Raw genomic sequence first — 22,188 nt, forward strand, 5'->3', positions numbered from 1 at the left:
AGTCTTCCTACTTTTGCTATTGAGTTAGCAAGGTTACAAACAATTAATATAGTGAAAATGAAAACATGACAGAATCGCACTGATAAGGATCATTCTCGGAAACAACTAACACATTCATTTAATATGGTTTAAGTCCCAAGCTCCTACTTCACGAACTATGATCCATCAGTGGATCATTCTCAGAAAGCCGTTAATTTTCTCCTTCTAAGTCAACTACAAAGGTGAAAAATTCTCTTACAAGTTCAAAAGTTTTATAATGGATTACACGAAAGCTAAGGACAAAGATAGAATCTCTAATAAGATCTAACTAGCCTTACTTTCACTAGTCTTAAGGACTCCACTAAGCTCCCCTTTTATAGTATTCAATCCTCTGACGTCTCTTGTTGTTTGTCGTCCAGTAGTTGATTGCTCTGGTTTAATTAGTCGATTGGTCCTCATGATTGACCATTATCACGCAACAACTAGTCCTTTCTACTTTCTACATTGGCAACTAGTCAACCAACCACTTACCATCAGTCCATATAAATTCGACTCAATGATAAATAGAAGCGACTCCTCAAACCCAATCGACTACTCCGGCCGATTGATCCTCCAAACGACTAAAATCCATATTAGTTGAATGCTCCAAACTATAAACCTCAGCTTATGATAACTTTAGGATTTTCGTTTGTAGTTGATTATCTATTTCATCAGTTAACTCATCCACCATTTTGATTGGATTCCAACACCAGTCGACTGGTAAACCTCAAACCCTGAATCCACATGGCGATATTGTCGATTGTCAATCAATTGTTGACTCTAACTACAACTATCTCAAAGATTGACTCCACCTATGTTGAGCTTTCCTCTCAACCCTCAAGGATTATAGGTCACTCAGCACTCTTAGCTCACTAAAGACTTATCGTTAGAGCTTGACTTCATCCCTCGACCATCTCTTATTAGATTACTTGGTGCCATGGATGTGCATGAGCTCTTGGCTCTTTCATATGTCATCCATCACCCCTTCACCTATAGAGTCTGTCTTCACCAGCTGTTGTCCTTGTTATCTTAATGCTCCTCATCTTATAGTCCCTCAATCTGCCTCATGCAACTTTCTACTTCGATCTATATGAACCTCGAGCCATCAAATTGTCAATCCATGTCAAATCAGTGCTCCAGAACTACTCTATCACCACCTCAATGCTCCTCGTCCTATGATCCTTTGGATACCTCATGCCATCCTTCTCTAATCTATTTGAACCTCCAAGCCATTGAGCGTGTTATCTTAGCCACGCTAAATCATCATCAATCGCTAGACTTTGTCAAGCCATAAGCTCTCCAAGTTCCATATGTGTTACTACAATCTTTGCCCACTCAAACACGCATATCAAATCACAAAGCAAGGTCTAACTTAATTTTTTCTCAAATTTCAAAACTCAAGGTCCACTAGTAGCACAATTGCATCAATAGAAGCTAATTGGGCAATCGACTCAATTGGTGAGCAGTGTTAGTTACTTCTTTTGCAAAGGATAGAAATGTTCTCGATACAAATGCATCTAAGTAGGGATTAGGTGTAACACTAATGCAACACGGTCGAGTGGTAGCTTATGTTTCTCATAAAGGACCATAGAAGAATTATTTCATACATGATTTAAATTAACTATTTTTTTTGCCTTTAAGTTTTTGAGACGCTATCTTTGTGGGATTGGTTTTTAGATATTTACCAACCATAGGTATTTGAAATATCTTTTCACTCATACAATGTTGAATCTAAAATAGAGGAGATTAATGAAGTTTGAGAACAATTATGGTTGTGCTATTAACCATAACCTTGTGAAAGCTAATGCAATGACAATTGCACTGACATGAAAGAAATCTAAATGAGTATTGGCATCTCACAGTATGATAGTTACTGAGTTAGTTAAGCAATTTACAGAAATAAACTAGTTGAAGTAGACACAATAAGGTACATTGATATCCTTGATCATGTAGTCCCCAAGAGTTGAGCCATTTAAGGGAAATTAGCAGGAGACCAGTTTCTCATATATGTAGCCAATGAGCTGGATTTAGGCCTAAAGCTAAAGTTTTCTCGCGATAAGAATGATTCTTTTTTTTATTCTGAGGTAGTTTGTACATTCTCAAGGCATGTCCTTTTAGTTACATAGTTGCACTGCCTTTGAGCCTTACTATGATTACAGAAAGAAACCAACACAAATTCGACCTGCTACGGACGGAGAAGGCAAGGCAAGGGATCCAGTACCGACTAGGGAGGAGAAAATGCTGGTATGCCGAGCTGGTGATGGTGAGAACTGAGAAGACACTGGTGGCAGTGGCGACGAAGGCGAAGGCGGCGAGCGAAAACAGAGGAGGGAAGGGAAGAGGAGTGGACGGTTAAGGGGGGTGTGGCGACGGCAGGAGGAAGACCGAAAGGGTTGAGCGGAGCAATTAACTGAATGAAGCAGGGGTTTCGGATTTTCTATAAATAGGAGTATCAGTTTTCCAGACAAAATAATGAACTTTATTTAACTACAGAATAAGAAAAGGATTCTATAATCCTAATACTAATAACAATTGCCCTTGTATCACTTTTGTCAACATAACCTAAATCCTCGTGACCTCTCCTTTATAATTAAGAGTAAGAATTCGATTAATTCAGTTAATTTAATATTAATTTTACATAAATTTTTATTATTATTATTTTAAATAAATTTAGTTAATTTAGTGTTAACTGAAATAACTAATTCGATTAATTCAGTTTTAGTAAAATTTTAATCTGATTCGATTAGCCAACATTAAATCGGTTTTCAATTAATTCGGTTAATTTATGGACCGAATTAACCGAATGTTCACCCCTATTTATAACTCTCACCTTATATAAAGTTATCCTAGCAAAAATCTAATGGTGTTGTAGGCTTTGATTTAGCCGTAAGTAAAATCAGCACTATACAACCTAATGGGCAGGGCCATATACCAACAAGCCTTAGTATGGAGATTTCCTGAGGTTGCTATGGTCGAATTGCTACACTATATGGTGCATCATGGAATTTAGGAATAGATGTTGGAGCTGGTATCATTGATAGTGACTACCGAGGAGAGATGATTATTGTTACTTTTAATCACTCGGATGAATCAATAATTGTTTGTCAAGGAGACTATATTGCTCGGATCATTTTTGAAAGAATTCTGACATCAGATATTCATGAAGTATCAAGCTTAGCTGAAAGTTACCAAGGGAGAAATGGATTCAGATCTACATTCCAAAATTTCGGGTCTAACTTCCCAAAAAGTTATTTTTAACAAACTGCTGCCAAAAGAGAAGCATTCTATAATGGTGATAGTCGAGTACATTCCTTCCCAGAGGGATCTGGAAGAAGTCCATGCAGGAGATGCACACCTAGGAGCCTCTGTCCTCCAGCCCATGGATACTTCTCTGGGTACCCTCAAGGATGAGGATGACCTCCTAGCAAGAATTGCTTATATGGCTTCAATCTCCCTACCTATGGACTAGAAGGATCAACCTATATGGGACCAATATTCAGATGCAATAGATGGAACAGAATGGTTAAACCCATTTGCTGAAAAGGATACCCAAAATCAACTAATTGCTACCGGGTATGAAATGGAATACCTCAGCCTGCAGTGTCTTATGGAAGAACTTGAACCTCAACAAATATACTCTCCAAGTACTATTGTTTTTCCATATAACCTGCCACAGAATACCATGATGGGGCCTCCTGGCCATCCACCAGCAGTCAGAATGGATCCAAGACCAGCTCGGCCCATCTTTGATCAAAGGCCCTCTAATACACAGTTCAGGCGGGATAATACCACTGAGATGTGGACTTTACCTTCAGCCCAACAACAGGGAGGGGTTATTTTTGTAATCCCTAAACAAATAGGTATGTTCCACGACGTATTTTCTTAATGGGAATTCATCACCAAGAACCATGTTGTCAGCCAGGGATTTACAGATCCCAAAGATAAAATTGAGTACATGGAAAATCTCTTTGGAGAGATTGAAAAATTTGCATGAATCCAGTGGCACATGACCTACCCTACAGAATATCAAGCACTTATAGATATAGCTGATAGAAGGGAAGATACGCAAAATATCATTTCCCAAATGCGTCAAGTATTTCTTTCTGAAGATCCCATCCAAGGATCCACAGTTATACAGGATGCGAGACTTTATATAGAGGCTACAACAACGATCTATAGTATTTTCTTCCTGTGTTCAGCCTGAACACCCAACCCAAGTCCATCAATAATAATTCATATCACTAAAGGATTATTATTGAACTACCGCATCAATCTCATATTACAATATGAACTCCTTATTATGAGTACGTTAATCTCCCTATATTTAAGATATCGTATGTCTGTTAATTAAATAAGTTACTGACAACTCAATTAATTAACATCTAATTTCAAGAGTAGTACCACTCAACTTTATTATCATGTCAGACTAAGTCCACCTACAGGATTTACATGATAATCCTTATGAGCTCCTCAAGGGGGCATCATCAACCTAAATAATTAGGACACATATTGCTTTTATAATCAACAACACACCATATAAATAATATTATCTCCCAACTCATCGGGCCTATTGATTTAACGAATAAATCTCACTCGTTGATAAGTTAAAGAAATAAATACTAAGTATACGTGCTTATTATTATATAGGGATTAAGAGGACGCACATCCATAATAACAGAGGTTTTGTTCAATTATGTAGTCAATACAAATCGAACAACCTCAAATAGTCCTACTCAATACACACATAGTGTACTAGTATAATTTTATAGCCAAGATAAACTAATACCAAATTATATTATAATCGTTCCAATGGTTTGTCCCAATCTATCTTGGTTGTGAGCTACTATTTATAATTTATAAGGAATTGATAACATTATCTTCTGTGTGACACCACACACTATGTTATCTACAATATAAATTAAATAGATGATATACTTGTCAAGTTCAGTGGGAGCGAGTTTGTTATACTTGTTTTGTATGTGGATGATATATTGCTTGCTAGCAATAATAAGGATCTGCTGCTTCAAACTAAGTCATTTCTATCTGGTAATTTTGAAATGAAAGATCTTGGTGAAGCATCCTTTGTTTTAGGCATACAGATCTATCATGATCGTTCAAGAGGCATTCTTGGACTTTCACAACATGTCTATATTGAAAAAGTGTTTTTAAGATATGGTATGCAGAATTGTACACCCGGTGACATACCTGTGTCAAGAGGTGACAAGTTTAGCTTGCAGCAGTGTCCACGTCTTGAACTTGAAATAAAGGAGATGGAGCAATTCCCATATGCGTCAGCAGTGGGAAGTCTCATGTATGCACAAATTTGTACTCGACCAGATGTAGCATTTATAGTGGGGATGTTAGACAGTTATGTTAGTAACCTAGGACCGTCACACTGGAAAACGGTAAAGAGTGTGATGCGGTATTTACAAAGAAATAAAGGGCATATGCTCATGTATCGGAAATCAGATCACTTAGAGGTGATTGGATATTCAGGCTCTGTTTTTGTTGGATGTTTGGATAGCAGGAGGTCCACTTCGGGTTATATCTTCATGCTTGTTGGAGGGGTTATATCTTGGAAGAGCGTCAAGCAGACGCTAGTATCCACTTCTACAATGGAGGATGAGTTAGTAGCATGCTATGAAGCATCCAATCACGGGATTTGGTTGCGGACTTCATCACAGTATTACAAATTATTGATGATATTGAAAGACCACTGAGGATCTACTGTGATAATAAAGCCGCAGAACTTTATGCCAAGAACAACCGTAATTCTCCGAAGTCCAAGCATATCGACATCAAGTTTCTAGCGGTTAAAGTAAGAGTTCAGAGTTGTCAGATTATGGTAGAGCACATCAGCACAACTTTCGTGTTGACCGATCCACTCACCAAAGGCTTGGTGCCTAAGGTGTTTCATGCACATGTTATGGATATGGGAGTCCTTCTTATGGAAGAAGAACTCATCTAGTGGGAGTCTGTATTTATTTTATTGCTCTATATTTGATAATAAAGACAAATATTTTATTTTGATTATTATACGTACTTAAAGTTCAAAACATTAATGAGAATTTACATATTTGTTTGACACTCTGATTGTGATATCATCATTTATTACTGTTGTTTAGCATTTGATGTTTGTAAATATGATAAAGATTCTTTTTGGAATCATAAAGTTGATCATGATTTGTTATTGCAGTTTAACATAAAGTACTTTGCAAATATGATCTGACCTTTTTTTAGGACATCTTAGGACCAGTTAGAAATTGATATGTATTGATCATATTTCATGTAATTTCCACTCTACACTAGGGCTGTAAACAAGTCAAACCGAGCCGAGCTTTGGGGTGTTCAAGCTTGTTTGATAAGATAACCGAGCCGAGCTTAAAATGAACCAAACTTTTGAAATGAGTGTTCAATCTTGGCTTGGTTTATTTTTTATGAGCTTGAGCTTGTTTGAAGCTTGGCTTGAGCTTGGTTCGTTTAAATGTTATCAAGCTCTCAATTCAAGCTTGGCTTGAGCTTGGTTCGAGCTTGGCTTGAGCTTGGTTCGTTTAGATATTATCAAGTTCTCAATTCAAGCTTGTTTGATTGTTTGAAACTTTTAATTGTTTGATTGGTTATTAAGATTGATAATTTAAATTTATTTATATATTTATTTTATTTTATTATTTATTTAGCATATTAAAAAAAGTTTTATTAATAAATATGGTTCGTGAACATTGTTCACAAATGTTGTTCACGAACATTGTTCACGAACGTTAATGAGCTGAACACATGTGTTCAAGCTTGTTTGTTTAGCTTAACGAGCTGTTCAAGCTTGTTTGTTTAATCAATTTTATGTATAGTGAACGAACATAAATAAGCTCTTACCAAGCCGAACACCAAGCTTGTTCACGAACGCTTGGTTCATTTACAGCCCTACTCTACACATCCACATCTCGATCTATGTCATTAATGATATTGGTATTATGATTACTGTTGGGGCTTATTACGATCATATACAGTAGCTATGACCTCTTTAATCTTATACCAATGAAATTAATGGACCAGATTGTTTACAGGGGTATTTTGTACCAATAAAATTTGATATCAACTAAAGTTTTACTTGTATTTCACACACAACTCACATATAGCACAAGTGGGAGATTATTGGATATAATTATCCCTATTAGGTGGACTTATTTATAAGTTACACACGTGAATACGATCCGAACATTTTAAAGTGATTTAACTTATGTCTAGTGGGTTTCGGGTAATTGGATGTGGATCTCATATGTGTAGAACTTATAGTCCCGCATCTATTATTATCGATAGACTAATAATAGATGTGCATTATATAATGGGTTGATCCCCAGAGGATTAGGGTAATCTTTAAGACGTCTCTTCGTTCCCCATTGACGAAGAGGATTCGGCGCCGTCAACCCTAACTCCTCCGGAAGGTCAACCTTCTTCTCCTTCTACTTCCGCAGGATTATTGGATCGATGAGCTCTACACGAAGAACAATGATAATTCCGCTGCATTCAGGTTATTTGTAATTACAGTATTTACTTTCTTATGTCATGTTCTCGATGAAACGAAGATCCATGCTCATATGTTCCTATTTTTCCTATTCGAATTCTTATTTCGGTTATTTAGAATTCATGTGCCTTAGATTTTATGAGAACTATCACTCAGAGCAATCAGAACTTCATATGAACGCACAGTCGCTCGTATAAGTGTTGTTGTTGTTTGCTTGGTCAAGCTTACCTTATATATGCTATAGAAGGTACATTCCATAGGCGTGGAAGGTGCCTTCAATTGGTCAAACTCTATCCCAAATGGCTCGGCTCTTATCTGTGATGATGTCCAAGTTTATCCTGTGGAAGACACCTTCTATGGCCATGGAAGGCGCCTTCTATGAATAGTACAAAGGTGCCTTCATTGCTTGATGGCGCCTTCACTGCTTGAAGGCGCCTTCGGATACTGTTCATCCGAAGGTAATTTTCTTCTCTTTGTTCTGCGAAACAATGTTAATCCAAAATATCCTTTAAAATAAATATTAGGACAATTTAATAATAATACAGAATAGTAATTAGTTCCTGTTCTCCCAAAACTAGGAACTAGTCAAGGTCTCAGCATAGGAATCCCAAATGGACCTAAACTAGACCGACTCCTATTGTCCCTTCAACTAGGACGCGCCCTCACTTGGTCACTTTCCTCCGGTGACTTAGCTTTAACTTACCAGTTTGTCAGACATCTGGTCAGTCCGTCGACCTGCCTAGACTTCATACCAGTTATCCGGTTGGCCCGTTGACCTAGTTGAACTTCTTGTCGGATATCCGGTTAGCCCGTCGACCTATCTGGACTTCATACCAACTATCCGGTAGGCCGATCGACCTAGCTGGATTTCGTACCAGCTATCCGGTCGGTCCATTGACCTAGCTGAATTTTCTGCACACTTAATCAAGTGGTTAAATCACAATAGAACCTAACTTAACTTACTTGTCATTTATCAAAACCCGAATTAGACCGTTAGTATAAACCACACCAACATGTCCAACAATCGATTTCGACCAAAGTCGACTGATAAACTTAGAGATATCAGAATGACATGGAACAAGTTTTTATGTGCTTATCTAGTTTCTCTAATTATATTTTTACCCTCAAATATCAATTCGATATATCGTTTTGAGAACGGTAACTTTATAAACATAAATCATTTTTTAATTAATTGTTGTAATGTAACAATCTATTCAGAATATTTACGTGATCAAGGACAGTTATATCAATCCATTAAAAACTAAAAATATTTTAAAAAAGATTAAACAAACTGTTTATAATAAAAAATTCGTTGCTCTCATTATAATATATCAAAATTGATTTTTGATTATATGAATATAATTACATAAAAATAGTTTCATATTATTTTGAATTTTTTAAATTCATAAAATCATAGTCTATATATTTATCTTGTTCTCTTATTTATATTTATGTCTTAAAACATCAATTTAATATATTATATTGAGAACCTGACATTATTGTTTTGATGAATCGGATTTGAATTGATTGTTACAATATAAAAAATAGATGGATAAAAACTAAAATTAGGCAGATAATGTTAAAACTAGATACATGATCTAGATACCTGATCCATAATTGACCGAGCGTATTTTATTACCCAAAATATCCTTTTGATCAATTTTATTTTTAGACAATAATTTATTAGGCGTAAAATTAAGACTTTTATTGGGCCGGGCCTAATTTAAAGCTTACAGCGGGCTTTTCTTTAATAATCGTTTTTCCTCTCCTCTCCTCTCCTCTCCCTTCCTCCCTAGTAAACGTAGCCCAACATCCATCTGATCTACCTCATCATCTTCTCCCCAAACCCAAACCTCCACCTAATCCACGATGGGCTCCAACTCTATCCGATCCTACTCCCATTCCTCCTTCCCTCTCGGATTGCGGCATTCGAAGACGCCCGCCGCCATGACTGCCACCGCGCTTCACCCTTTCGCCGCTGCCCCTGCCGTATTCTGCCCTGGAAGACGCCCGGCTTCCTCCCTTGGGAGGCGGGCCTTAGTCGTGAGGGCAGCCGTGGTTGTGGAGCAGGAGGCGAAGGCTCAGGTCGCCCTTCTGAGGATTGGCACCCGCGGAAGGTGAAGCCTTTTTTCCCCAATGATCTTAACTCGAGCGAAAGTTGTAATCGATCTTAGCTTTCTCGTTAAAAGTAGGGTTTTTTAGCGTTTTGTTTTAGGATTTGCCCCTCCTCTTTGTTTCCTTCGCGGTTCATTGTGTTTTCTAATCCAAATGTGTAGTTTTGAGGCAGCACACTTCACTATATTCTTCTCATTCTGGCGTAGGTGAAATCCCATTTCAGATTTCTCTTGGTCCAGATGAAATTGCTAGGCTGATAACATCTGTTGCTCTTAGTAACATTGGTCTTCAAGCATCTTGATAACTGATATTTGTGCTTCTGAACAAAGGGTCAAACCCCAAAAGTTTCATTTCAGTGGGATTCAAACAATGCGAGTTTGAATTAGTGGAGCAAAAGGAGAAAATGAGATTTGATGCTAGTTTGGGTTCTAGTTTTGATGCTACCTTGATTTTCTCTTGTTCGCTGAGGATGTTGGTGCTAGATATCTCTAGTTTTAGTTCAAACTGAATCATAGATCTATTACCTAATAAAGGCCTGATCAACTTGTAGTTTGTCCTTTGTTGTGCAGTTAACTAAAACATTTTTATTGGATTTGGTGGCTTGATTTTGTGGTTAAACTTGGTTGAGATGCTTTTAAGATGACATGTACGTTTGTTCCTACAAAAGCTTGCTTTCGATCAATATAAGTTCTCTGCAAAAGCTTTGTGTCATGTTTATATGGTTTGATGATGTGTCTACAATTATGCTTATGTAAAATGAATACGATAGCCATTTAATGGTTGTTTTAGACGATAAAGTGAGATTTGACCAAAATTGTTTGAATTATCATAGGTTGGCTTTGTGATGTTTTAAAGATGGGGAACAAATTGTAAGTTGGAATATAGTTGGTTCCTTTTAGGTAACTATGCTTGTAAATAATGCCAACATCTAGTGCATTGTCTTTTTTCGATTTTTACTCAGTTTATAGTAGTTCTTCGACTTCCTGATTTCTTAATGACCCTATATTGATTCTATAGATGTTGCAAGTGGGTAATCTCTGAAGGTGGAAATACTTTTGTTTTTTGAGCTGATTTTTATCGGTTGTCATTGGCATGTAGGACAGTCCACTGGCACTTGCCCAGGCATATGAGACACGGGATAAACTGATGTCAACACACTCAGAGCTTGCTGAAGATGGAGCTATTGACATAGTAATTATTAAGACGACCGGTGACAAAATACTCAATCAACCTCTGGCCGACATTGGTGGCAAGGGTCTATTTACTAAAGAGATAGATGAGGCACTGTTGGAAGGTAGAATTGACATCGCAGTTCATTCAATGAAGGACGTTCCTACTTATCTTCCACAAGGCACGATCTTGCCCTGCAACCTTCCCCGAGAAGACGTAAGGGATGCATTCATTTCCTTATCTTCAAGTTCTCTCTCGGAGTTATCTGCTGGGAGTGTTGTTGGAACAGCTTCCCTCCGGCGACAGTCTCAAATCTTATACAGATATCCATCACTTAAGGTATCGTAAGGATCCCATTTTGCTCCAGATAAAAGCTTTTTGTTGCATTCGTAGAGCTCGGTAAATGCTTATTAGTAGGAACTATGTTTTCTTGGTGCTTTATTAACATTTAGCCAGTCAACATGACAAGGGTATAGGTTTTCGTCTTCCTTCTTTAGTGCTCTTTATGGTTTCACTTCATTAAATGCCCTAGATCGACGTGTAAGCATAATCGTGCAAATATTCGATTAAAAAATAAGTAGAAGTATTCAAAGAAAGCAATGCATGGCCTACTATGAAATAGGTACATGTAAATTCATGAGTCTCTCTATGGCTTTGTGTGATGGTAGAACATGTATGTGATTGATCACAGAGATTTACACATTCGCTAAAAAAAATGGCAGGTAGTTAACTTCAGAGGGAACGTCCAGACCCGATTGAAAAAACTCAATGATGGTGAAGTTCAAGCAACGTTGTTAGCATTGGCAGGGCTGAAACGATTGAATATGACTGACAAGGTCACTGCAATACTCTCTATCGAAGATATGCTTCCAGCAATTGCCCAAGGTGCTATTGGAATTGCTTGTAGAAGCAATGATGATAAAATGGTGAGTCGTATGGTAAACAATAGAACTTTCCCTTGATCTTACTTAATCGACATTTTGTAATCGGCTTACCTCCATTAGTAGCGGAGTTGTAATTTTTCTTTCCTATGAACATGCTTTATGCAATACATTTGTCTGTGAATCAGGCTAATTACATAGCTTCACTGAACCACGATGATACTCGGTTAGCTGTTGCTTGTGAAAGGGCATTTCTTGAGACACTCGATGGGTCTTGCCGTACGCCCATTGCTGGCTATGCTCATCGCGATGCTGACGGATATTGTGTTCTACAATGTTTGGTTGCTTCGCCTGATGGGAAAAGGGGTAACTTTACGAATTCAAGATCTATCAGTTCATTTGTTTTATTACTTGTGAATCGACCATAATTTTGTTAACCATCAGTACTAGAGACATCGAGAAGAGGACTATATGCTCTCGACGACATGGTGGCAATTGGACAAGATGCGGGGAAAGAGTTACTTTCGAAAGCTGGCCCTGGTTTCTTCGATTGGTAATCTTGCAAACTTAGAAGAGCAGTTTAGATACGAGCTTTTGATTCGAGTTAGTTTGTATCGTGTATTCTCGACTTTTGTATCATCTATGTGACATCACATTGATATTCTACTTTGCTTAGGGAGAAACTATGGCCATTTTCTATTAGTCCTTGTATCGATGATTGAGAGATTATTTCGACAATAAAATAAAAGTATTGTTGTTTGGGAGCAGTTACATGTATTGCGATGTTGGTCAGATGATCTGGCTCGACCGGCTCATCCTTTGTGCTGATTAGGGGTCCAAACGTATTGAATCATCCAAAAAATATATATATATATATATATATATTTTGTAGATGAATCAAATATTCATAAATTTTGTATTTAACTTGATAAAAATTTATTTATATTTGTTGAATAAATGAATAAATTTGAGGAAAACATATTTAGTTCTTTAATATTTATGAACAAAGAGTGTGCAATTAACTTTGGTAGTTGATGGAAATTTTTTTGGGAAGGTCATGAGAATTGGATAGTTGTTAGATTACCAATAAATAAGAACAATAATTATGAGTTGATTTATGGTAAATAAATAAATTTAGGTTATCAAACTTAATAATCACTAAAAGTTTGTAATGGTAAAATTTCTAAACAGTCAGAGAAGCTTGGACAATGAAACCCAAACTCGTAAAAAAAAAGAGTCAAGTTTGAACAATAATTTCAACCGTTTAATTTATTTTAAATTTGATTTGACTTGGTTAAATATCTTATTAAATAAATTTAAATACTACATAACTCATTTATAGTCCCATGACTCGAGCTTATTTGAAATGAGATTCGAGGTCAAATTATTCGAATCTTGATTTAAACATAATCAAATTATAATTTAAAATGATAAATCAAAATTTAAGGTCGAATTATTCAAATCTTAATTTAAATAGAATCAAATTATAATTTAAAATAATTTAAATTTAAGTTCCATTCAAATTATACAAATCTTAATTCAAAAATATTTATTTTTCGAACCAACTCGATTCATTTGCACCCCTCTCTCTCCTGGAGATGACAATTAAGATCCTCTAGACCGCAACCCTTGGTCCGCTCTTGGACCAGGGGTTACTGATAGGTGGGATCTCATGAACCCTACCTGTATAACAAATGGGATCTAGGAATTTCCACCTATGAATGAAGTGGTCCATCCTCTATACCGTATTTTACGGTTAAGAGGATCTGGCCTCAGTTAAAATGGAATTGGCACCCCTCCCTCCCCAGGAGATGAAGATGGTTGGAATTAGTCGTTGGCTTAATGCCCCCAATTAAAATGGAAGCGTCTTCTCCTCCCATTTCCGAGGCAGAATCTCCTGGACCACTTTTTGTGGTCTAGGGGATGTGCCACTTGTATTTGCGGTCGAATCGTGGCCGCAATCCGGCCGCAAATGATTGCGATCCTTTCTCGGGTTCACCGTCCCCATCAAGTTATAATTTTTATTCGGAGCAGGCAGCCGGAGGCCGCCTGGAGGATATCCTCGCTCGGTGCCCAGTAACCTAGCCACTTATCCACCACCGGAGGCCTCCGACCACCCGTTTCCGAACAAAAACTATAACCTGGTGGGGCGGTGAACCCAAAAAGGAATCGCAACAATTTGCGACCGAATCACGACCATGATCCGATCGCAAATACAAGTGGCATATTCCCTGTACCATAAAAAGTGGTCCAAAAGATCTGTGCTCCCCATTTCCTCCTCCCCCGAGAAAACAAGAAGCATCTCAAAGCCCACGAGGACGGAGGAGGCGCAAGAGAAGGAGGAGGAGGAGGAAGAGGAGCAAGGCGATCACGATGGCAAGGGCAAGGGAGAAGGCATTGGGATCATAATCAGCCGTGTACCACCGCCAACTGGGTCTCTGCAACAGTGAAATCGCCGGCGAGGGACGTAAAGGAGATGCCTTTGGATTTTCCGGACCCTTCTGACTCCTCTGAAGACCTCATCTCCGTCGCCCTCGCCTCGTTCCTCCTCCTCCTCTCCTCTGCCTCCTTCGCCGTCGTGCTCCTCCGCTGCCATTGCCGCTAACGGCTCCACGACCTCCTCAGCCCGCTCTGGCATGTCCACCTCCTCCTTCCTCTCTTCGCCTGCCTCTGGTCCTTCTCCCAGCTCCTCCGCTCCCCCGTCCTTCGCCACCGCCTCTCCGTCCTCCGCCGCCACCCCGACCTCATCTACCACGCCTACCTCGTCTCCTCTCAACACCTCGCCGAGCCGGCCTTCCTCGTCATCTTACTCTGCCTCCTTCGTCTCTTGGGCGGCCGTCTCCGTGGTGATCAATCGACGCCTCCGGCGTCGCCTCTACGTGCTCTGCGCCGTAGTGGTCGCCGGGCTCTCCGTCCAGGTGGCCGCCCTTGCGCTCTCCATTCTCTGGAATCCAGACGACGCCGCCTTACGGTGGTTGTCCGTCATCGAAACCTTCGCCGTCGTGGTCGTGGTCGCCGTCGACGAGGCCATCCTCGTCTTCCGCCCCGTCACGACGCACTCTCCGTCGGCGAAGTTGTGGAGGCGGTGCAGAGGGAGATCGACGGGAGCACGTGCGTAGCACGTGCCCACCAACTGATTTTCTCCCCCATTTTAGGGATGTAAATGAACCAAACGGTTCGCGAGCTATTCGGAGCTTGATTCGGTAAAAAGCTCGTTCGAATTCGTTCGTTTATCTTATCGAGTCGAGCTCGAGCTCGAGCTCGATTTCGAGCTCGACAGTTTTATCGAGCCGAGCTCGAGTTTAAGGACATTCAACTCGTAAGCTCGCAAACATGTTCGCTTATAGGCTCGTGAGAAAAAAAAATAAGCCTTAAAACGAGCCTTAAACCGAGCTAAAAAATGAGCCAAAAAAACGAGCTATAAAATGAGCCTTAAAATGAGCAAAAAAAATGAGCTCTAAAACGAGCCAAAAACGAGCTCTAAACGAGCCCGAAAATGAGCCCGAGCTCGCTTAACGAGTTAGGCTCGTTAACTTTGATAATCGAGCTAATAACGAGCCGAGCTCGAACTGTTCACGAACTTGATAATTCTAAAACGAACCGAGCTCGAGCCTTGTGACAAAAGCTCAATTCGAGCTCGAGCCGAGCTCGAGCCCGAATATAACTTAAACAAGCCGAGCTCGAGTCTAATACTGTTCGACTCGGTTAGACTCATTTACATCCCTACCCTGTTTGATTAAGATGGCAATCTGGTGATTTCATTTTATTTATTTATTTTCAATCTGATAATTTTAAATAATACTAATAATAATAATAATAATAATAATAATATTATTATTATTATTATTATTATTATTATTATTAAAATTCATTGTTTCCCCCTCATTTGTTGAGGAATTTTTCTTACTCTCAGGGTACAACTCCCATGGATGGGGCAAGGCTAAGAATTTCTTAGTATCAGGTACAACTTCCATGGAAAGGGGCAAGGCTAAGAATTTCTTAGTATCAAAAAGAGGAAGATATAAAGATCAACCACGAAAGGTCTCGGTCGAAATGAGAGCCACAATTCTGATTCCTCGACCGAACTCTTACATCGTTCATACCAACAAGGACCATGCATCAAGATGATCGCCTCCACGACAAAGGCAGAGAGATTTGTCGGAATGAAGTACCCTTGATCATCAAGTTCAAGGGTAGCATCATCTTATGACGACAATTTTGTATCTACTAGACATTGAATGACTTGGAAATCATGCTATGGTTGAAATGAAAACCATATTTGTTCTTCCAATTAGATCAATAGAACAATTTTTTAGAACTCAAGACCGTGTTCCCTCGCGGCATTAGCCAAAGCTTCTATGCATCCATGATAAGGAAAGCCACCGCGATCGAAAGCCACCTTGGCGATTCCCTTCTCCAAGCAAGCCTTTGCGATGGCTTCACCCACCTTCTTTGCCACTTCCTGATAACAAGATTATGACACTTAGATTAGCACAAGTCGAGTGATATGTATCCACAACCATGGTCGTCATTGCTTGTTACTATCATTTTGAGGTACTACCATCACTTGAATATAACTTGCGAGTCTTTCTAGTCTTGGCGAGGTCTTCCCCTTCATCTATTCAACTCAAACATCGACTTTTCTATAGAGAGCATTTGATATGTGGATTGAATGCATTAGGTTGTTAACGAGAAAAGAAAGATTGTAATAGCTAGATAAGACTTCCATAATCATGTAGAGGGATGTCGAAGGCTTACGAGAGTTGGACCAGAAGAGTAATCATGCTCTTCCGAAATAGGTTTCTGCATTGTAGAAGCTGAAGCTAGTGTGTGCATCTTGGAATCGTCAATGACTTGGACGTATAAATGCTTGTTCGAGCGGTAAATAGACATCCTTGGTCTCTCCGGGGTACCATTCACCTGACAAAGACGAAATGCTTTCAGTAATAAGCACAAATTGAATGAAAGTTTCACAACACGACACATGAAAAAGAATGCTAAGAAATACACATTTTAACTGTGGATAACTATCGGCTATATGCATTAGAGCGAATGCTCATTCCTATTCGAAGCACCAATGGCAGTCATAAAACTTAAATCTTCAAATAACTTTCCACAATAAAGCATGAATGTAAACACATTTGCCCATTATAGATGATCACGGAATGATGATTTTTCGGTTTGTGAAAGGTAGGACAATATGCACAAACTGCTTTGAAGTTTAAACTTCATTCACCATAAGAAACCTTCAATATTTGTAAAAAGTGAAAGATTTTAGCGAATTAGTATAATGCACATATTTATTTACTCTTCAATCAATACAAAAACAAACTAAAAAGTACAGACATCTACGAGCTAAAATGAAAAGCAACAAACATACTCTAACTAGAATAGTTAAATACTTTCAAATCGATTCGAGTAGAATGTATCTAAACACAAACAGCTGTGGCCAATAAGACTGGATGGGGGGAATGTTGATGACGATCATGGCAAACATGATGAGTTCAATTGACACAAGGATCATCAAATGCATTTACAAAATACTTCTGCAAAATAATAAACTGCACAAGCATATGCCAATGAAATATGCTTAATGAAACCTCAATCCATGCAAGGAACCACAAACTTATTCGAAAATAAGCATGCTTGTCGTTGGGAAAATAAGCATGAGGAACTATCGCCAACAACATACAAATTTTGTTTGCATATACAATAACAATACTCAGCAAAAATAGCAAAATTGATTCTATATCAGTTCTTTTGGTTAAGTTTAAATCAAAGGTACGCTCCATTAAGGTAGAAATATCTGCTAAAGACTACAAGTTTTATAGCTAGAAAGTCTACCATTAGCATCTTCCAAAACAAGTAAACAAACCAGCAAAATTGAGTTTCGTCTAGTTCCAAGAAACTCGTGATTGGAGTTCAAATGTAACATTTGCTGTGCTATTTTTGTTCCATCAAAAGTTCCACAGAGGCACACATGAACAAGCTACATAACATCGAAAAATGATATATATACTTTATTCTACAGCATCAAAGTCCTGATAAATAAGATTGTAATACACAAACATCTTAAGATAGCAAAATGAAACAATCAAAATACGTAGATTTAACAATTCAGCTTGAACTCTAGCTGGCAAAAGTATAATTCAGAATACTATTTACAATGTTGCATAGTTTGTAGAACTGTTCCACAGAGGCACACATGAGCAAGCTACATAACATCAAAAAATGATAAATATACTTTATTCTACAGTACCAAATTCATGATAAATCAGATTGCAATGCACAAACATCTTAAGATAGAAAAATGTAACAATCAAAATACGTAGATTGAACAATTCAGCTTGAACTCTAGCTGGCAAAGGTATAATTCAGATTAGTATTCACAATGTTGCACATTCAGTTTCATCATGAATGAGTGTGCATGAATGCCTACACAAATACATGTAATGAAGGCGTGTGAGAGCTCAGGTAGAGTGAGAGCAAGAGCTGATGGGAAGAAGAACTCTCAGAGAGAGAATGTAGCAACAAAAATTGCTCCTTGTCTCGTTCAGGCATTTTACCGAACATGTAGAGAGCCTTCTAGCTGTTCAAACCCTAATTACTTAATTTTCGCCCCAACGGACTTAGCTGGAGTGGTTAGTGCTTAGAAGCTTGCCACTTGAGAGCGTGGATTCGAACTTCGGGGTAGTCAGGGCGTAATTCATTGGTCCCTATGTATCTCTTTCCACTGCGCACTAACTTCTCCAGTTACCATGATTTACCTCCTTGGTCCTGGGGTGGGCTGGCGGAGGCGCTGAGGGAGCGCGAATCGCCTTTTTGCCACCACAATTGCCACCTAATTACTTAATTTTCACAAACAGACGGATGAAAAATTGAAGAATGGTAAGATCGATCCGACCAGGAAAATTAAAGAGTTCATTTTGATACGAGAAAAAGCAAAAAGATCATCAAATCTGGGCGGCGCAAGCGGCGGCGCCAGGGAAGCGAAAGTGCGTGTACCTTCTTGCGGATGCGTTCGTGTCGGGCGGTTCGGTTCTCTCTCCGGGTGGCGGCCTTGGCCACGATAGAGACGGCAGTCGCGGGATGGGTACTAGTGAGGGGATTCTTGTTCGGTCGGAAGAAGAGAAGCTGCCCGCCTATGAAGGTGCTTATTCCCGCCATTGCCGGAAAACTGAGAGCGGCAGCTGCCGCCGGCGAAGAGGACAGAAGCATCGAAGAAGAAGAAATCTCTGTTTGAGTTCTACACTTCTACTCGCTGAAGACGATTAGCAACAAAGGAGACCCTATCTCCCTATCCATGGAGAAAATATTTCATTTTGCCCCCTAGCTTTTACATTTTAACGCAACCTTTCATTAACGATACAAGCATTTTCACTATTATATAATTCGACATGGAAACAATTAAAAGGTCGTTTAAAAAAAATTATATTTTTCATCTTAAAAATATCATTTTTACTAAATCACATCAGTGAACTACTACAACGAGCAGTTTACTTCAGTGAACTACTAGCAGTCGGATCGAATAATTTTTTTTAAAAAATAATTGATTAATTATTATTCTCAATATAATAACTCAAATTAATATTAGAAAATATAAATATAATAAGGAGAACTAAATGAATATACAAGAATTGATTTTATATCATTCCGATATCTCTAGGTTCATCAACCAATTTTGATCGAAACTGACTAATAGATCTAGAGAACTCGGAATGACATGAAACCAATTCCTATGTGTTTTTTTAGTTCTCCTGATTATATATATATTCTTAAACATCAATTTGATCAACTATATTGAGAGCAGTGATTTTTTAAATATAAATATATCCGAAAAATTTAATTCATGTTTAAAAAATCTCTGCTCTTAATATATTGAGTCAAATTGATATTTGAGTGCATGAATATAATCATAAAAACTAGACAAACTTATAGAACCTAGTTTCATATCATTCCAAACCCTTTAGGTTCATCAACTAATTTTAGCCAAATTAACTTAAAGAGTTTTAGTTAAAATTAATTGATAGACCTTGAGAGCTTGGAATAAGGAGAAACCTAAATATGCTTAAATGATAAACCTACATCACATTATCACCCTATGATACAAGATTATCAATCATGCATAAGTGAAACTAACCAAAATGTAAAACTAAACAATCAAGCATGCATCATAACATAACTACAAAATCTAATATGAAAATAACTAAATTAACCAAACCACTCTTCCACGATTTGTTCCAATTGACTATACTCCGCTGTTAGACGAAGGGCCTAGAGATAAAACCACCAACTCTGGTGAACAACAATACCAATGAATGAACTGATCACGGATGACTACAGTGTTGTCCTCACCCTCACTTATCTACCGCTTCCACCAACATGAACCACGCGAAGTTGAATAATAGAGAGATGAAATGAAACTTCTGACATAATTAGAATGAATTGAGGTTGAGCTTGCTTCTGCCGGAATTGAATACACTAAATTCCAAGCTCTATTGCTTCCACAACCACATCAATAAGAATTATGTAGCAACTTCAGTGTCAGATCTAGAACAAAGCTCACTGGAGAAGAAAAGGAAAAGTTGACTTCCTCCTCTGTTGGAAACTCCTTACTTTCACAATCATGTCCGCAAGGAATCCTTTGAGGTAGGGATGGATAAGGAATGCCTTGCTGGAGCAGAACCACTTGGGCAAAGAAGCCCTAGATCGAAGCCATCGCTTATAGGATCAGAAGATGAAGGGACTCACCATCGCACTGGAGCAAAACCACTCCGCCAACAGAGTACACTGAGATGAGGCTGCAGCCGCTCGCAGGAGTCATCAAAGTCACCGCCGCTCGCAGGAGTCGTTAGAGTCGCCGTCGTCATAGGATTGGAGAAAATCGCGAGAAGAGGGAAAGGGGCGTTTAGGAGTTGACGAAGACAAGGAGACACAAACAGTGATTTTTGACCGAAGCCGCTTCTTGCTGAACCAGAAATTCCCTTTTAAATAGGACTGTAAATGAACCAAGCGTTCGTGAACAAGTTTGGTGTTCGACTTGGTAAAAGCTTGTTTATGTTCGTTCAATATACATAAAATTAATTAAATAAATAAGCTTAAACATCTCGTTAAGTTAAACAAACAAGCTTGAACACATATGTGTTCAGCTCGTTAACATTCGTGAACAACGTTCGTGAACAATGTTCACGAACTATATTCATTAATAAAACTATTTTCAATATGCTAAATAAATAATAAAATAAATAAATAAATTTAAATTATCAAGCTTAATAATCAATCAAACAATCAAATAAGTTTGAATTGAGAGCTTGATAGCATCAAAACGAACCAAGCTCAAACCAAGCTCAAGCCAAACTTGAATTGAGAGCTTAATAACATCTAAATGAACCAAGATCAAGTCAAGTTTCAAACAAGCTTAAGCTCATAAAAATTAAACCAAGACAGGTGAGAAATCTACTGAGTGACTAGTCGTAATTGAAGGTTAGGCAAAGGAAAATTCTAGTGAGTAAAACCAGACAATGGAAGTACTAGTGAGTGAAGTTAGACCCTAGCGAGTAAAGCTAGGTGGTGAAAGTCCGGTGAGTGGAGCCAGACAATGGAAGTCCTAGTGAGTGAAGTTAGGCCCTAGTGAGTAAAGCTAAGTGATAGAAGTCCTAGTAACTAAAGTCAGGTAATGGAAGTTCTAGTGAATCAATCTAAGCAGTGGAAAACCCTAGGAGGAGGTAACCCTATATAATAAAAAATCTTGGAGGAGTAAACTCCAAACATGTGTGATCGACTTGGTTCCGATCGATTGTGTACGGTCGATCAGATAAGCGAATCTCGAAAGATGCTAACACTGCTTTACCTTAATATTTTATATCTATTGTGCTAACTTAGTGTTGTAGAAAAGTCTTAGTTGATCAGGTTGATCAGACACTAAGCAGGACTAGTGAAAGTCCAAACAAGTATGGAGGGCCAGATATTTGGTAGATAAGGTTAGGAAAGCAACTGGAGGAGAGATCCATTGAGAACGAGCTCCAGAGGGGCTATAGGCACTACTCTAACTTAGATATATTTGGAAGTTTAAGTTGAGACCAAGATTGATCCTGATCTTTGTAAGATAGGATCTAATTAATAATTTTATCATATTTTCATTGTGCTAACTTTGTTTTGCAAGGTCCCTTTTGCTGTTTCGACTAACATGTCTTGTAGAAGTGAAGTGTAAAGTGTTAGCCTCGGATGAACATTGCTCGAGGCATCTCAAAGCTGCGGGGAGGTGCTTCGAAGTTGAATGGAGGTGCCCTACACAGGACGGAGGTGCCCTCGAGTGGATAGGATTCGAGGATAAAGTTTTGCTACGGGAGGGCGCCTCAAGGCATACTTGAGGCACCTCAAAGCGCATTGGAGGTGCCTCAGAGCTGATAGAGGCACCCTCGCATGGATAAAGGCCGAACACTACAGATCGGATAAGCGCTAATGGAGGTGCCCTGGACCCTTGTA

At 38.6% G+C, this 22,188-nt stretch overlaps 2 protein-coding genes and 1 pseudogene across 3 annotated transcripts; 1 reads left to right on the forward strand and 2 right to left on the reverse strand.

Moving 5' to 3' along the window:
- The window catches only part of LOC122021151, a 93,926-nt pseudogene extending 91,491 nt beyond the window's left edge, over positions 1 to 2,435 (reverse strand).
- A 6,939-nt stretch (positions 2,436 to 9,374) lies between these two features.
- Positions 9,375 to 12,470, forward strand: LOC122021268 (porphobilinogen deaminase, chloroplastic-like). Of its 2 annotated transcripts, none has more exons than XM_042579371.1 (5): positions 9,375 to 9,654; positions 10,756 to 11,161; positions 11,545 to 11,748; positions 11,892 to 12,069; positions 12,148 to 12,470. In XM_042579371.1, the coding sequence occupies exons 1-5, from the start codon at positions 9,407 to 9,409 to the stop codon at positions 12,258 to 12,260; spliced, it is 1,149 nt and encodes a 382-aa protein (XP_042435305.1). In that variant the 5' UTR covers positions 9,375 to 9,406; the 3' UTR covers positions 12,261 to 12,470. The 2 variants fall into 2 exon arrangements, with proteins under 2 accessions (XP_042435305.1, XP_042435306.1); XM_042579372.1 differs by having other exon boundaries at positions 9,527 to 9,654; positions 10,751 to 11,161.
- A 3,208-nt stretch (positions 12,471 to 15,678) lies between these two features.
- LOC122020594 (50S ribosomal protein L18, chloroplastic-like) lies at positions 15,679 to 19,430 on the reverse strand. The gene is made up of 3 exons (XM_042578579.1): positions 18,709 to 19,430; positions 16,462 to 16,623; positions 15,679 to 16,165 (listed from the first exon to the last, which is right to left on the reverse strand). The coding sequence occupies exons 1-3, from the start codon at positions 18,919 to 18,921 to the stop codon at positions 16,016 to 16,018; spliced, it is 525 nt and encodes a 174-aa protein (XP_042434513.1). The 5' UTR covers positions 18,922 to 19,430; the 3' UTR covers positions 15,679 to 16,015.
- Between the last annotated feature and the right edge of the window lie 2,758 nt (positions 19,431 to 22,188).

This window comes from Zingiber officinale, chromosome 9A, assembly GCF_018446385.1.
Source record: "Zingiber officinale cultivar Zhangliang chromosome 9A, Zo_v1.1, whole genome shotgun sequence".
Lineage (NCBI taxonomy): Eukaryota > Viridiplantae > Streptophyta > Magnoliopsida > Zingiberales > Zingiberaceae > Zingiber > Zingiber officinale.